This window comes from Castor canadensis, chromosome 19 (genome assembly GCF_047511655.1).
Source record: "Castor canadensis chromosome 19, mCasCan1.hap1v2, whole genome shotgun sequence".
NCBI lineage: Eukaryota > Metazoa > Chordata > Mammalia > Rodentia > Castoridae > Castor > Castor canadensis.
In genome coordinates this window covers 8,660,025-8,675,473 of record NC_133404.1, presented here as the reverse complement: position 1 = coordinate 8,675,473, position 15,449 = coordinate 8,660,025, and the positions used below count along the sequence as shown (strand labels likewise).

The window sequence follows — 15,449 nt, the reverse complement described above, 5'->3', positions numbered from 1 at the left end:
TTGTAAATGTCACAATGTACCCCCAGCACCACAATAAAAAATAAATATATTGCAAGCATACAGGGATGAAAACAGCCTGAGACTAGTACCAGAAGAGACCAGGAGATGACCAAGGTCAAATACAAAGTCCAGACTCAGATCTAAAAATGGTGATAATTTAGGAAATCCCTGACATATATGAGTGAGGCAATTGGCTACCCAAAGGGGCAGGTGACTTGTATATTCCTTATTCTCATCAGACAGACACCAAAGTCAATGCTAACTGATGCTAACATCTAAAAATGAAGCAGTAAAATAAAATACCAGTGACTATGGATGTGGTATAGGAGTGGGGAAAGGCTTGGCACCGAAACAGAGGCAAAAATAAAATTGTGTACCTTACAGGCAAAACAAAAAATCTTCACACTGCCAGACACAAAACCTGTGCGCAGACACACAAGCAAAAGTGTCTACTGGGCAACTGTGCTTGATACAGAGAAATGTTTAAAATACTGAAAGAAGATTCTTTCTTTTGGTGGTACTTGGGTTTGAACTCAGGGCCTCACACTTGCTAGGCAGGTGCCCTAACAATTGAGTCACTCCACCAGCCCTTTTTTGTGTTGGGTGTTTTTCAAGGTAAGGTCTCCTGAACTATTTGCTGACTTTGAACCTCGATCCTCCTGATCTCTGCCTCCTGAGTAGCTAGGATTACAGGTGTGAGCCACTGACGCCCACTTTGAGAAAAAATATTAAATGGACATGATCAAGCAATTCCTAAAAAAGAAATTGAGTGATAAATACATAGAAAAAAATGTTCAGCCAACTCAGTAATGATTTTTTAAAGCAAACTGAGTCTAGATGAGATTTTTTTTTCAGTACTGGGGATTGAACCCAGGGTCTTGTCCCAAGGTAATCTATTTTCTTGCTGCATGCTACCCATCCAGTAAGAAACAGTCTTTCTGAATAGTAAGATTACAGGTGAGGTTCTCAAAGTTTACACTTTAAAAACGGAAGGTTCACCCACTATAGGTATATTTTTGAGTTTTTTGTTTTGTTTTGTTTTTTGTTTTGCAGTACTGGGGCTTGAACTCAGGGCCTACACCTTGAGCCACTCCACCAGCCCTTTTTTTACAGTGGGTTTCTTCGAGATAGGGTCCCTCAAACTATTTGCCTGGGCTGATTTGAACCTTGATCCTCCTGATCTCTGCCTCCTGAGTAATTAGGATTACAGGCATGAGCCACCCACGCCCAGCTTTTTGGGGTTTTTTTTGTGCTTTGATGTTACTGCATTTTCCTAGATGGAAAGTTTGTGGCAAGCCTGGGTGGAGCAAGTCTACCAGAGCCATTTTTCCAACACTGTGGGCTTACCTTGTATGTCTGTGTCACATTTTGGTCATTCTTGCAATGTTTCGTATCTTTTATGCTGATCGTAATCAGTGATCTTTGATGTCACTATTTTAAAGTATTTGAATCATGCTTACACAAACCCCTAAGTTCAAACCCCAGTCCCATCAAAAAAACAAAAAAGATGGTGAACTTAACTGATAAATATTCTGAGTATTCTGACCACACCACCAAGTGACCATTGCCCTGCTTCTCACCTTCTCCTTGGGCCTTCCTGTGTCCTAACACACAATACTGAAATCCCATCCATTAAAAACCCTACAGAGGTCCCTAAGTGTGCAAGGAAAGGCAAAAGTCGTACATCTCCCATTTTGAATCAAAAGCTAGAAATGATTACTTAAGTGAGGAAGGCAGGTCAGAAGTTGAGGTAGCCCAAAAATAAGCCTCTTTTGCCAAACAGCAAAGTTTTGGATGCAAAGGGAAAGTTCCAGTAGGAGGTTAAAGTGCTGTTATCACAAACACACAGAAAACAAGAAAGCCATCAGCCTTACTTGCAGGGAGGTCGTCCAACTGGTCTGGAGGGGAGATCGAAGCAGCCACCTTCTTCCCTTAGGCCCAAGCCCCTTCCAGAGCAAGGCCTTAGCTCTGTTCAATCTATGACATCAGAGGGAGGTAAGGAGCTAGAGGAGGTTGGGTGGGCAGGTTTAAGGAAGGAGGCTCCTCTGTTACATGACAGTGCAGAGAAGCAGCAGACGCTGATGGAGAAGCTGCAGCCAGAAGACCTGGCTCGGATAACTGAGAACGCCACACTCAACAACAGATCTCCAGTGGAGGTGATACAGCCTCCTACTGGCAGGAGATGCCAGCTAAGAGAAGTCAATGCCTGGCTGACCGGGGCTACCGTCGATGCTCCAAGAGGAAGCTCTTTACCATTCTGCAAATGCCAGGGCTTTAGGAATTATACTCAATCTACTGTGCACGTGCTCTGAAAGTGGAGCCTCAGAACCCTGGATGGTGACATGGCTGTTTACAACAGAGATTGCTAAATATGTAAGTCCACTGCCCAGAAGAAAAGAAAGACTCCTTTCAAAATATGACTGCTGGACTGGGCATGATGACGCATGCCTGTAATCCCAGCTATGTGGAGACATAGGTAGCAGAATCACAGTCCAAGGATGGCCAAGGCAAAAAGCAGAAGACCCTGTCTGAAAAACAGCTGAGGGAAGAGTGCCTGCCCAGCAAGCGCAAGGCCCTGAGCTCAAACTCCAGTATACATAACTGCTGATTGACGATGTACCAGGGGCCCTGATGGACAGGTACAATGTGATTGATGTTGTCATGCCTGCCAACACAGCAGCCCATGCATCAGGAGTAATTCTGACTTTCAAATCTTACTATTTAAGAAATCTATTTGGCAAGGCTCTAGCTACCTTAGGAAGTGATTTCTCTGATGGAGCTGAACAAAGTCAACTGAAGGCTCAGCCTTCTGGATGCCAGAGAAAAACATCCATGATTCATGGGAGGAGGTCAGCTACCAACAATCACAGGAGATAGTGAAAAGTTGGATCCACCTCTCGTGGAGGACTTTGAGGGGTTCAGGTTTGCACAGAAGACATCGCTGCAGAATTGGTAGACACAGCCGGTGAACTAGAAGTGGAACCTGAACTTGGCTGACTTCCTACAATTCCAAGAGAAAGATGAGCGGTTGGTTCTCAAGGATTGGCAAGGAACATGACTCTTTCAGATGGAATCCACTCCCAGAGACGGTGCTGGAAACAGCGCTGAAATGACAAGCAAAGATTTTAGCAAACTTGGTTGCTAAAGCAGCTGCAGGCTTGAGGCGACAGACTCCAATTTTGAAAGGAGTTCCACTGCGGCTAAAATGACCTGAAACCGGTATTGCCACATGCTACAGAGAACGCTTCCATGAAAGGAAGTGTCAATTGAGTGCCCAACTTCATTGTTATCTTATTTTCAGTTGCCACGACCGTCCCAGCCCAATGCAACCACCACCTGATCTGTCAGCAGCCGTCAAAGTCAAGGCCAGACCCTCCCCCGCAAGACTGGTTCATTGAAGGCTCAGGTGATGGTGATGGTTAGCATCTTTTAGCAATAAAGTACTTTTCAATTAGGATGTGCACATTTTTAAGACACCAACAGACCACAGTCTAACAGAAACATAACTTTTTTTTTTTTTGGCAGTGCTGGGGCTTGAACTCAGGGCCTGCACCTTGAGCACTCCCCTAGCCCTTTTTGTGTGATGGGTTTTTTCAAGATAGGGTATCGTAAACTGTTTGCCCAGGGCTGGCTTCGAACTGTGATCCCCCTGATCTCTGCCTCCTGAGTAGCTAGGATGACAGGCGTGAGCCACCAGTGCCCAGCAAAACATAACTTTTATACGCACTGAGAAACTAAAAATATTCACGTTGGGTGCAGAGTGGCTCAAGTGGTAGTGTGCCTTCCCAGAAAACATGAGACCCTGAATTCAAATCCTAATACCAAAAGAAATTTTCATGGGACTCAATTTATTGGCATATTTGCGTTTTTGTGGCCTGGAGCCGAACCTGCAATGTCTCCAGGGAATGCTGGTGTGTTTTCATAGCTGAGGTTTATGACGTTCCTACTTTGCCGCTGTCCAAGCCTGTGCAATGTTGAGGCTTCAGAAGGTTCATTTTCTCCCTGGCGTAGCCCGAACAGTTGTCTGCAAAGCTGCCTGGGAATGGCTCCCCTGCGTCTGGTTGCAGTGGTGCTCAGGATTTTTTTCTAGAAGGATCTAGATCTTATATATGGTTCATCAAGAAGCCGTGAAAGTCTCCTGGGCCCCTGCCACCTGCCTCAGGCCAAGTTTCTTGCTTCGGTGCGTTCTCATGTGTCCTGGGTCTGTCTCTGCATACATGTCTCACATGTGCACACGCAGTTCTTTTGTTGTTGTTGTTACTGTTTTGCTGGGTGGGAGCACACTGTGGCATTTACAGACGTTCTTACAACGTATCACACTTGAATTCACTCCTCCACCATCCTCCTTTATCCCCCTCCCCCATTCCTGGAGCAGTTTCAACAGGTCTCATTTTTCCGTTTTCACACCTGTATGCACAGCATTTGCACCATATCCCCCTCCCACCCTTTCCCCACCTCCTCCCCCTCCCACTGGTACCAACCCCCACCACCCACAGGACCTGTTCTGCCCTCCTGTTCTCTGATTTTGCTTGTTTAAGATAGCTACACAGGGAGTTTCCTTGTGACATTTCCATGTGTGTATGTATTTTAACCCGAAATGGCTCACCCCTCAGTCCCCTTCTTGTGGTAATTCAATAGGTTTAAAAATTCTATATTCATTCTTGTTTAGAAAGGACATCAACCTTATTCACCTTCTTAACTTCTTTCATTTACCCTCCATCTCTTGTATGTGACCTTCCTCTCTGCGTGATCTGTTTTTCACAGTATTGCTGTATTTATATTAGGTCTGTAGTCCACACATGAGAGAAAACGTGCAGCCTTTGGCCTTCTGAGCCTGGCTAACTCCAGTTAAGATGATGTTCTCCAGTTCCATCCATTTACTTGCAAATGATAAGATTTCATTCTTCTTCATAACCGAGTAAAATTCCATTGTGTATAAATGCCACATTTTCTTAATCCACTCGTCAGTAGTGGGACATCTTGGCTGTTTCCATAGCTTGGCTATTGTGAATAGCACTGCAATAAACATGGGTGTGCAGGTGCCTTTGATGTAAGCTGAGTCACATTCCTTCAGGTATATTCCTAGGAGTGGGATTGCTGGATCATATGGCAAATCTATGTTTAGTTTTTTAAGAAGACTCCATATTGTTTTCCAGAGTGGTTGCACTAGCTTACATTCCCACCAGCAGTGTTTGAGGGTTCTTCCCCCCGACTCCACTGCATCCGCACCAACATTGGTGATGGTGCTGTTCTTGATGGCAGCCATTCTAACAGGAGTGAGGTGGAATCTTAATGTGGTTTTGATTTGCATTCCTTTATCAGCCACAGTTATTGAAATCAGTACTTGTTTATCCATTGTGCAAACTGGCACAAGGGCCACTCAGAACACTGGACAGAAACCTGCCTCACCAGGGGGCATCCATGTGTTGCCCTGCCTGCAGGATGCTTTCTCTTGAGGCTTTAGGGAGATGACAGACAAGTCACAATAACGACAGGACCCCCACTCAGAAGTGAGAATGCAGGAAGTTTTTCAGTTCCACCTGTTTTCCATTTTAACACAATTGAGTTGCTGGCTTTGTCCCGTAGCCTGGAGGTGTGCTCTCCCTCCCCCTCCTCCTCTGCCCCTTCCTTCTTCCCCTCCCCCTCCTCTCTCTCTTGTCCCCCTCCCCCCCTCCCCAACCTATACCTCAACCTCTTCTAAGCTCACCAGTGTCTTACCTCTCAGGGTCCCTGGGTCTCCCACAGCCTCCTACCCCTGTGTGCAGCTCAAGGATGCCTCTGTGATGGAAAAGGGGGATTGCCCTCAGACTAGAAACTGCCGGGAAGGGGAGGCATCAGGACTGCTCCCCAGTGTGGAAAATAGCAGCGCTGGAGAGCACAGAGAAGGGAGACAGCAGAGTGTAGACCCCAGAAATTGTGTCAAAGAAAGAGAGGGAGCAGGAAGAGGGACAGACCGCCCAAGGCCGTCCCTCACTCCCTGTCTGAGCCCAATCCATAAGTGCAGTGCACTACAAGTTTCCCAGATATGTTGGGGAAATCCCAGGTCTGCAGGTGGTAGGAGTTGCAGCTGGCCCAGCTGGGAGCCATGAGCAGAAGGAGGAGGGAGACTAGTGGGAAGGAAGGCTGTGCTCACAGGCAGTCCTGGGAGAGGAAGTGTCTGGCCTGTGCTCTGGGGCCAGCTGCTTGAGGAGCAGTGTGCAGGGAAGGGGGCAGGGAGGGGGCCAAGGGCAACAGAATGCCTGGACAGGCCCAGGGTCCATTCCCAGCCAGCGCTAAGTCACCAATGCCATGTTCCCAAGGTGTGTTGAGTGATGACAGAGCTCAGCAAACAGAGAAACTGTGGCTCTTTTTGCTTCTCTGATTTTGATTCCCAAAAGGGGACAGTTATGTGACAGAGGGAAGCCAGCATCTGTCAAGTGTTGATGACGCACCTGAGCAGCCCCATTGCTTGGAAGAGTTTCCTTGGTTCACCTTCCTGTCTTACACAGGGGACCTGGGGTTTAGGGACATTAAACACCTTGCTCAAGGTGACACAGTTGGGAAGGGGCAAAAAGCAGATTTGAGCCCCATTCTCCGTGGGTCCCCACCCTGCCTCTTTCACTCCAGCCACAGCTATTACTCCAGAGCCCCAGGTCCCTCCACACATCTCAGGGGCCCCCCAGCAGGTGGGGCGTGAGGTGGCCACAGCAGCTGCCCACCTCTGTTGTCCACATGGACATGTGACTCTGTGCACAGAAAAGCCCCTGCTTGGTGTCCCCATCTTGAAATGCTGGGTAACTTTTTACCAAGGGTCCCTCATTCTCCATCATCTCCTGATGTGTTTACAGAATCTATCACAGGGAAGGTTGGCTGCTGTGAGTCTCAAGGAGGGGCAGCCGCTGCCTCTCCCCCAGGCCCCTCAGCACGACTGGGGGTGGGGAGAAGGGTGCCCTCTGGAAGCACCTCGGTGGGAGCTTACCCTGTGCTTTCTCTTCCAGCGAAACCATCATGTTTTTGCATCAGATCTTTTACCAAGGCCTCAAGGCTCGTATCTCCAGCTGGCCCACGCTGGTCCTGGGTGAGTGACCAGCCCTGGAAGACACTCCAGCACAGTCCCTCCCCAGGTGCCCCCTCGAGGCCGGGGACAATTCTGTCCCTCCATATCCTCACACCCTGGCACCTTCTAAACCCACAGAATCCCTTGGAGGGGGCACGAGAGAAAGACAAGCTGTCAAAAGCTGTATTTCTAGGAGGAAGAGATATATTTTTAGTTCCTTATCCATATTTCCCTCTTTAAAAAGAATGTACACATTCTTTTCAAATGTACACATTTGAAAGCCCAAAAAAGTAGAAAACAGTTAAAAATATCACTGCTTCCCAAAGATAACCACTACAAACACTGGTATGTTCCCTTCCAGTTTTCCTCTATGCATAGATTTTGAGGGGTTTTTATCCCATTTTACATAATTGCACACATACCAAATTATAGTTTGAGTCTTGCTGTATGTGTTGTTTTGATTTTCTTAAATTATAGCAGAAGCGTTTTCCCATGCCAGAAGTTTTTTGATGGCCATATAATGCTCCAGTGCCCCCAGAATGTTACCATCATCCAAACATCTGACTCTCACTGAAATAATCATCCCTTGTCAGATGTGGTGGCTCACGCCTATAATCCCAGCTTCTCAGGAAATGAAGAGCAGCAGGACCGTGGTTCAAGGCCACCCTCGGGCAAAAAAGTTAGCAAAACCCACATCTCAACAACCACCAGGCATGGTGGTGCGTGCCTGTCACCCCAGCTACACAGGAGGCATGTGTATGCTGGGGCTGAGGCCAGCCCCCAGCATAAAAGCAAGACCATATCTAAAAGATAACTAAAGCAAAAAAGGGCTTGGGGTGTGGTTCAGAGAATAGAGCCCCTGCCTTGCAAGTACAAGGCCCTGAATTCAAACTCTGTACTGCCAAAAAAGGAAGGAAAGGGAAGGGAAGGAAAAAGGGGAGGGGAGGAGAGGGGAGGAGAGGGGAGGGGAGGGAATCAGAGGCCCTTTCCTTGGATGGAATTCCAAATGTAGAATTCCTAGAACAAAAGCATGTTTAAAGGCTCTGGTGTCACCCCTACTGTCCCCTTGCTGTCCGAGGCCCAGGTGCCAGGCAGGAGGCACAGCCGTTCTCCTGCACCATGCCCAAGGCTTTCATTTTGTTTTGTTTTCACTTTCTCAATTTGGTGGGTAAAGGCAAGTGTTGGTGTAACCTCCACTATGGGAACAAGGAACCCAGCTCAGGGCCCGGGAAGGGCTAGCTGAGGCTGCAAGTTCTCAGCCCCTGAGCCCGGCCAGACACACACAGCTCTCAGAGCTCCTCCACCCTCCTGCACAGGCTTCCCAGGGAAGTGGCGTCTTCTTGTGTTTCTCCAGTTGAAGACTCTGCTCTTCTCCAGGGTTAAAATAAGAATTATCCCTAGTTGCACGGGGTCACTGTCCCCCGGGGACAGAGTGCCAATGGCAGGGAACGCGGGTTTTTCCTTCTAAATAGGGTTTGTAGGAAGGAAGGGATTTCCCACTGCTCCATCCCATCCCATCATATGTTCTACGGCAGGTTTGGGGAGACTGGTTGGAGTTTGGGGGGCTTGAAGGGCAGAATCTATTACCAGGAGGTGACAGAGTAAGCCAGAAGGCAACCCACCTGATGAACTGAAAGGTCAGAACTGGGAGGTCCAGGATAAGAACAGATGGACAGACATAGTAGAGAGACCATGGGAGAGGTCCTGGAATGAGGGAGTCAGGGTACCCAGTTCCTGTCCAGCTGAAAGAGAAGGGCCGTGGAAGCGGGGGGCTCTTGGTGAGCACCATCAGCAGTGACAGTGAAGATGGGTGAGGACGCTGGACAGGTGGAGCAAGGAGCTGGACTGCCATGCAGAAGTGTCCTGAATTAGGACAGGGGCCAGCCACACCCCACCCAAACCCATTCTAGGATGGGCTGTGACCTGCACAAAAGGAAAGGCAGCTTCCTTCAGGCGAGGTGGTCCCAGCTGAGAATCAGGCCATCAGCAGTTCCAGCCAGTGGGAGAATGAGCACCTGCAGTGTGTATACTCCATGTCCCCTCTGTGACCATCCAGTCACAGAGTCCACATACATGGGCCCCATCTGTGACTCTAATGTCCCAATGTAGAGCCCACCTCTTTGGTCCTGGGGAGGCAGAGGTAGCACAGGGATATCTCTGGGGTGTGGATTTGAACCCAGGCCCCACCTCTCTGGATGGGGCTGGTGTGCCCCACTGACCCGGCCCTCCTTGCAGCCGACCTGTTTGACATCCTGCTACCCATGCTAAACATCTACCAGGAGTTCGTCCGCAACCACCAGTACAGCCTGCAGATCCTGGCCCACTGCAAGCAGAACCGAGACTTTGACAAGCTGCTGAAGCAGTACGAAGCCAAGCCTGACTGCGAGGAGAGGACGCTAGAGACCTTCCTCACCTACCCCATGTTTCAGGTGCCACCCAGACACCTGCAGGAGGGCTGCAATGTGTGGCATGGGAGGCCCAGTTGGGAGGGCACGGTCTTTAGCACATACCCTAGATCTGGCTGCTTGGGGGCCAGTGCAGGACAAGCGGACCACCAAGGGACCTGGCCACTTGGACAGTAGGGGAGACCATGGGGCAGCTCCTGCAGGGAGTCCTTTCCCTCCTGGCTTCTAACCAGAGCAGGGCTCAGACCAAGAATGAGCATCACAGCCTGCTGCCCTCTCCACCAGCGGGGAAGTGCACTGGGCTCAGGAACCCTTTTTGCCTCTTTGTCTCTCTCCATCCTTCTCCATTGCCTCTTGGCACCTCTCTCACTTGTCACCATCTTGCTCCTACCCCATCCCTCCTCTGCTCCCTTTCTCCACTATCTTTCCATCCCCTGCTATCTCTCTGTCTCTGTACCTCCCTGTCCCCTTGCCTCTCTCCTGCTGCTCACAGATCCCCAGGTACATCCTGACACTCCACGAGCTCCTGGCCCACACGCCCCATGAGCACGTGGAGCGCAACAGCCTGGACTATGCCAAGTCCAAACTGGAGGAGCTGTCCAGGTGAGCCCCTGCCTTCATTGGACCCCCACAGTGAGTGGGTGGGGGGGGGCTGAAGATGCAGGTGGGGACATGAGGGAAGGCACAGCTTACCCCACCTCAAAGTCTCCTGGTGTGTCCTAAGGGTTTATAGCTAAGCCTGGAGAGGAGCAGCAAGAGTGGGGATGGAAAGGGTTGGGTGCACTTCCTAGAACAGATGGGGGTCTGAGGAAGGGCCCTGGGCACTCTTGTGGGCCCATCTCCCAGGAGAAGGAGGTCCCCAGGGGCTCCTGTGGACTCATCTCCTTTCTTCCAGTATCAATGTACAAAACCTGTGGTGATGGAGCCCCAGACAGGACCCAGGTGACAGGCCCTCTTGTGTCCAAGGCTCCCTTCCACAGCAGGTGGTGACAGTGAGTGGAGAAGCCCTGGCCTGTTTGGTTTCAGAGGCTGGAATGCTCTAGTCCAGGCCCCTCACTGGCCCTCTCAGCCCCTGGAGTCCAGTGGGGATGTTGCTCTGCCGGGCAGAAGCAGAGGGGCCAGGGCAAGGGGAGGGGGACTTCAACACCCCAGCCAGCAGGTAACAGCACTCAGCACAGGGTGGTGACTGGGGAGGCTGGGAAGAGGTCCAGGTTCTGGATGTAGCTTGATGGTGGAATCAATTGAGTAAATGTGGGGGTGGGGAGGAAGCTTGGAGTTTAAGGCAAATCCAGAACCATTAGCTGACTCAGAGGATGTCAGGTTTCCCTGGGGAACTTGAGATGTGGATTACACGTCCAAGTGAAGATGAAGAGGCATGGGGCATCTGAGTCTACAGTTGAGGATGAGAGGCATTCTGCTGTCAGCAGTTTAGAGATGGCATTTAAAGTCCCACAGCCAGTGAGGTCACCACGAGAGGGAGTTTAACAGAAAAACTCAAAAACCAAGGGCTGAGGCTGGGGGCTCCACAATGTAGGTGCCAAGAGGTAAAAGGGGCCTGGTGATCAAGAATGGGGTGCCAGTGAGACCACGGGCCTGGTGATCAAGAACGGGGTGCCAGTGAGACCATGGCAGTGGATCAGTAGTGCTTGGGGGCCTACACAGCCTGCTGAGGTCACCAAAGGGCAGCCAAGCAGGCCATGGCTCCCAGCTGGGCAGAGGGAGGGCCAGCCTGCATCAGGCAGTGGTGTCTGGGCATGACTGCAGCCTGTCCTGGGCCCTGCTCTCCAGGGGAGACTGTCTGGGACTCCCATGGCAAGGGAGGCTCCATCTGTGCAAACAACTGTGCAGGAGCCACAAGAAGCCAAGGTATTTGCTGTAAAAGCCTGACAGCCTTCCCCCCAGAACCCTGGGTGTGCCCCCTGCCTTTTCTTTCACCCAACCACCTGTACCTAGGCCCAATATCTCTAGACCCTGAGCCCAGGGCTTCTGGCACACAGGAGTGTTTTCTATTGCTATGACAACAGCCCTTCTCCCCCTCACTCTCCCACAAGGGAAACACCTGACAGGGTAGAAAGCCTTCCTCCTGTGCTCACTGATAACTCATCACTTCCAGGGCCCCAGAATCCTTCCCAGAGCGCCCCAGCTATGTGGGTCCCCAACACAAATCCCAGCTTGGGGCAGACCTTATCTGCCAACTACAGTTTACACATAGCAACCAGTGTTGCCACTTGGGGTCATCCTTACTGTTTACTGAATCCAGCCTCGCTAGCAAAGCCCACCTTCCTTAGAGAAGGGGTGCTCATTTCCACCCCTGCTTCCAAACAGGAATCTGTCTCTAGGGAACTGGTCTGGATCAGACTGGTTTGGGCTTCCAGGAAGAGAATTGCTGGGGATAAAAGGGGGAAACTGAGGTTCCTAAAGAAGAGACCTGGCCAGATGCCCCAGCCCTAAACCAAAAAAAAAAAAAAAAAAACTTATAACATGCCTGTAAACCAAGGATAACAGTGTTCACAACCCTTTATTTAGCACCCATGTGCAAGCACCAAGCTGGCTCAATTTTCACCCCTAACATTCCACAGAGCTCTCTCCTCCCCAAAATTACTCACTGCTTTCCTAAGAATCCTGGAAGCCCACCAAGGCAAACTCCCACCCTTTCCCCACCAAAGCTATTTTTAAAAAGCAGTTCAATGGCACCATCTCCTGGACAACAGAGGTGTTGCAGAAGTCAGAAAGAAAAAAATCAGTAATATTCAGATTCCCCTCCCAGAAGGGCCAGAGCCTAGAAAAGGCTTTTCCCTGAGCCAGTTAGATTGCCAGGTGCTCCAAAAAATAAGCCATTCCAGTGCCCAACCAACATTAAAGAGACAGCCATGTAAAGATCTGGGAGAAAGCAAGTGCAAAGGCCCTGAGATAGGAACAAACTTTGTTCTGTGCTTGGGAATAAATCCAGTAGTGGGGTGAAGGGCAACCTAATGAACAAAGGATGTCCCCTGTACGGCCACCTTTGTATGGATGCTGAGGCTGGACCTACTCTCCCTGCTGTACTTGGTTCAGACTTCGAAATGGGACAGACCTGCTTCCTGGCTGCTGTACTTCCATATCCCTTGTTCTAGCTCCTTGGAAGGATAAAACTAAATGATATCTATGCACTTGGCATCTATGATTTGCTACCAGATATCATCTGATATCTGTGCACACAGCAGGCTCTCAGTAGATGCACACCCCCTCCCCCTTCATGACTACCTGAGCATTCTGGGGGCCAGCATTTCTTCTTAGGGCTGGCCAGAGAGCCAGTGTTCTCCCCTCCTGGGGAAGTGACTGAGTTACTTCCTGTTCCCACAGGATAATGCACGATGAAGTGAGTGAGACGGAAAACATCCGGAAAAACCTGGCCATTGAGCGGATGATCATTGAAGGCTGTGAGATCCTCCTGGACACCAGCCAGACCTTCGTGAGACAAGGTACGCGGTGTCCGCACCCCACGGGGCCTGCGGCGACGGTGGCTGTGCTCAGGACTTTACCACTTGGCTTGGTTCTGCCTGCCAGACCTGCCACTGTGGTTGCAGAGTGTTCCGGACTGTTAGCGGATGCCACAGCTACATGTGGCTTTTGGGATTTATATTACTGCTTTTCATAGCTTCCCTCTGTCCAGAGGGAAGCAAAGTTCCACCCAGATGGCCTTGACTTTCCTCTTGTAAACACTAACACGGCCTTTTTGGGGAGAGAGGAGGAGGAGGAGAGATAACAACTGGTCCAGTGATGGCAGGCGTTTTCAATATCCCACAGGAGGGACTCTGGCCCCTCCCTCTGTCCTTTGCCCAACATGGGTAGACCAAGTTCACGCAGTTCTCAGAAGTCTAAACACCTCTAGCCCCAGCTTACCTGGGAGTGGGGTATAGGAGATTTGGCCCATCAGCTCCAGCTCGGGGACATCAGAGCTGCACTGTGCTTGAAGGTCCCCTCATCTGGCTTCCATGTTCTGGGAAAAATTCAGCTTTAGCTTGTCTGCTCCAGAGGTGACATCTGCCTCCAAATGGCCCTCCAATGCCCCATCTACCCAGCACTGGGGCTCTGTGACTGGGAAAACCTTGCCCGAGGCCCCCACTGGTCCAGATAGCTGCCTGTGGCCCCTCCTGCCCTTGGAAAAGGACTGGTGTCCTTGGATATGTAAGCCCAGTCCCCATATGTGATCCATAGGCCCTGCCCCAGGCCCACCTGTGATACCCTGAGCCCAGAGCCAGCCTTGCCTGTTTCCTTGTCCCCCTGAGCTACACAAGGGCCAGAAGACCCTCACTTTAGCCCTCACTGAAGGAAAGTCCAAGCAGCTGTGGCTTAGAAGTGGCCTGGTGCGACCCCTCCTGTGGTGGGCGGTGTCATCACAGACCAGGAACCTGCCCCATCTTGACAGCCAGAACATTTCCATCTCTGCAGGCCAGACAGGGGACCTGGCCAGGCCTGTCTTGTTTGTCAGTCATGCAGCCACCATAACCCCAGCCCTGTCTGATGGTGCCAGGCCTCCATGGGACTCCAGACTCACCCAGAGAATGGAGCTGGACCTGCCTTCCAGAAGCCCACCATGCAGGCAGAGGGGAGAGAAAGGAAGGGAAGGGTTCCAGGTGGACATCCCAGATGCAGGAGGCCTAGCACAGTGTGGAGAGAGGCAGCGAGGGTTTTCCCATGGGGTCTGAATGCACCAAGGGGACTTCACAGTGTAGGGAAGTGAAGCGAGGGCTTTCCAGGCTGAGGAATGGAACTGGCCTAATGTGACCTGGAACAAGGTTTGTTGCAGAGGGAGAAAGACTGCTGAGAGAGGAGCCAGGAGGTACCTGAATCCTGAGGACAGCGAGGCCAGTGGGGAAGAAAGCCCAGTGGCCTGTCAGGGGTGGAAGGATCAGAGTAGGGACAGGCCACCTTGCTGAGATCAAGCTCTTTCTGGTTCTGCAACCAGGATTGATTGGTGATGTCTGCCTTGGCTGCAAGTGGCAGTAGGTGTGTATTTCCCTGCTTGTCCAGCTCCTGCCACTCCCAGGCCCTGCCCTTAAGGTCCCTTTGCTTACCAAGGCTCTGGCACCAGGCTGTGAGGCCAAGGACCCTGCTCAAACTCCTCTTAGTCTCCCCACTCCCCCAACCCCACACCTGCTCTGAGGCAGGGCCTGCAGGAGCATCCAAGGCCAGGTGTTGTCAGGACCTGGGACTGCCTGTCCCACTACCTCTGCCACCACCCTCAACCTTCCAGCCAGATCAGAGGCAGCCCTCTTCCTGGGAGCCAGGCTCAGGATCTCCTCCATCCTCAGGCTCCCTCATCCAGGTACCCATGTCAGAAAAGGGCAAGATCACCAGGGGGCGCCTGGGGTCCCTGTCCCTCAAGAAAGAGGGTGAGCGACAGTGCTTCCTGTTCTCCAAGCACCTCATCATCTGTACCAGAGGCTCTGGAGGGAAACTTCACCTGACCAAGGTAAGGGTGCTGGACAGACTTGGGGACAAGGGCCACTAGCCACCAACCTGACCACAGCGCTTGTGATTGACCCTGATGGTGGGAGGAGGAGAGGGAGGAGGAGAGCAAGGGAATCAGAGACATGAGATGTACACACACCGCACGCATGCACGCGCACGCCCTGAGTCACCTGAGTGTGGACATGAGCAGGTCAGCGGCTGATCCTCCACTGAAGAATCATGGGAAATAGGAGGGGGATCAAGGCTCCAAGATTTCCACAGATAGACCAGCACGGTGGGGCCACCCGGCCACTAAAAGGCACAAGTGAGTGTAGATGAGCGTGTGTGGTGTGTGTATGTGGTATGGAGGTGTATTGTGTGTTTTGAGTGTAACTGTGTTGTAGAGGCATTGTAGATGTGTGGTGTGTGTGTGTCTATACGTGTGTATTGTGTGTGCATGTGTGTATGTCTGTACATATGTGTGTTGTATGTGTATGTGTGTGTAAGTGCGTTATATGTGTATACGTATGCTGTGTGTGTTGTGTGTGTATATGTGTTATATATGTGTGTGTTGT

General features: G+C 50.9%; 1 protein-coding gene across 1 annotated transcript in view; it reads left to right on the top strand.

Moving 5' to 3' along the window:
- The window catches only part of Rasgrf1 (Ras protein specific guanine nucleotide releasing factor 1), a 114,711-nt gene that overhangs the window by 44,706 nt on the left and 54,556 nt on the right, over positions 1-15,449 (top strand). Inside the window, exons 6-10 of the mRNA XM_074061632.1 lie at positions 6,978-7,057; positions 9,272-9,465; positions 9,935-10,044; positions 12,784-12,902; positions 14,736-14,896. Coding sequence (XP_073917733.1) covers positions 6,978-7,057; positions 9,272-9,465; positions 9,935-10,044; positions 12,784-12,902; positions 14,736-14,896 — 664 coding nt within the window. The remainder of the gene's footprint in view (positions 1-6,977; positions 7,058-9,271; positions 9,466-9,934; positions 10,045-12,783; positions 12,903-14,735; positions 14,897-15,449) is intronic.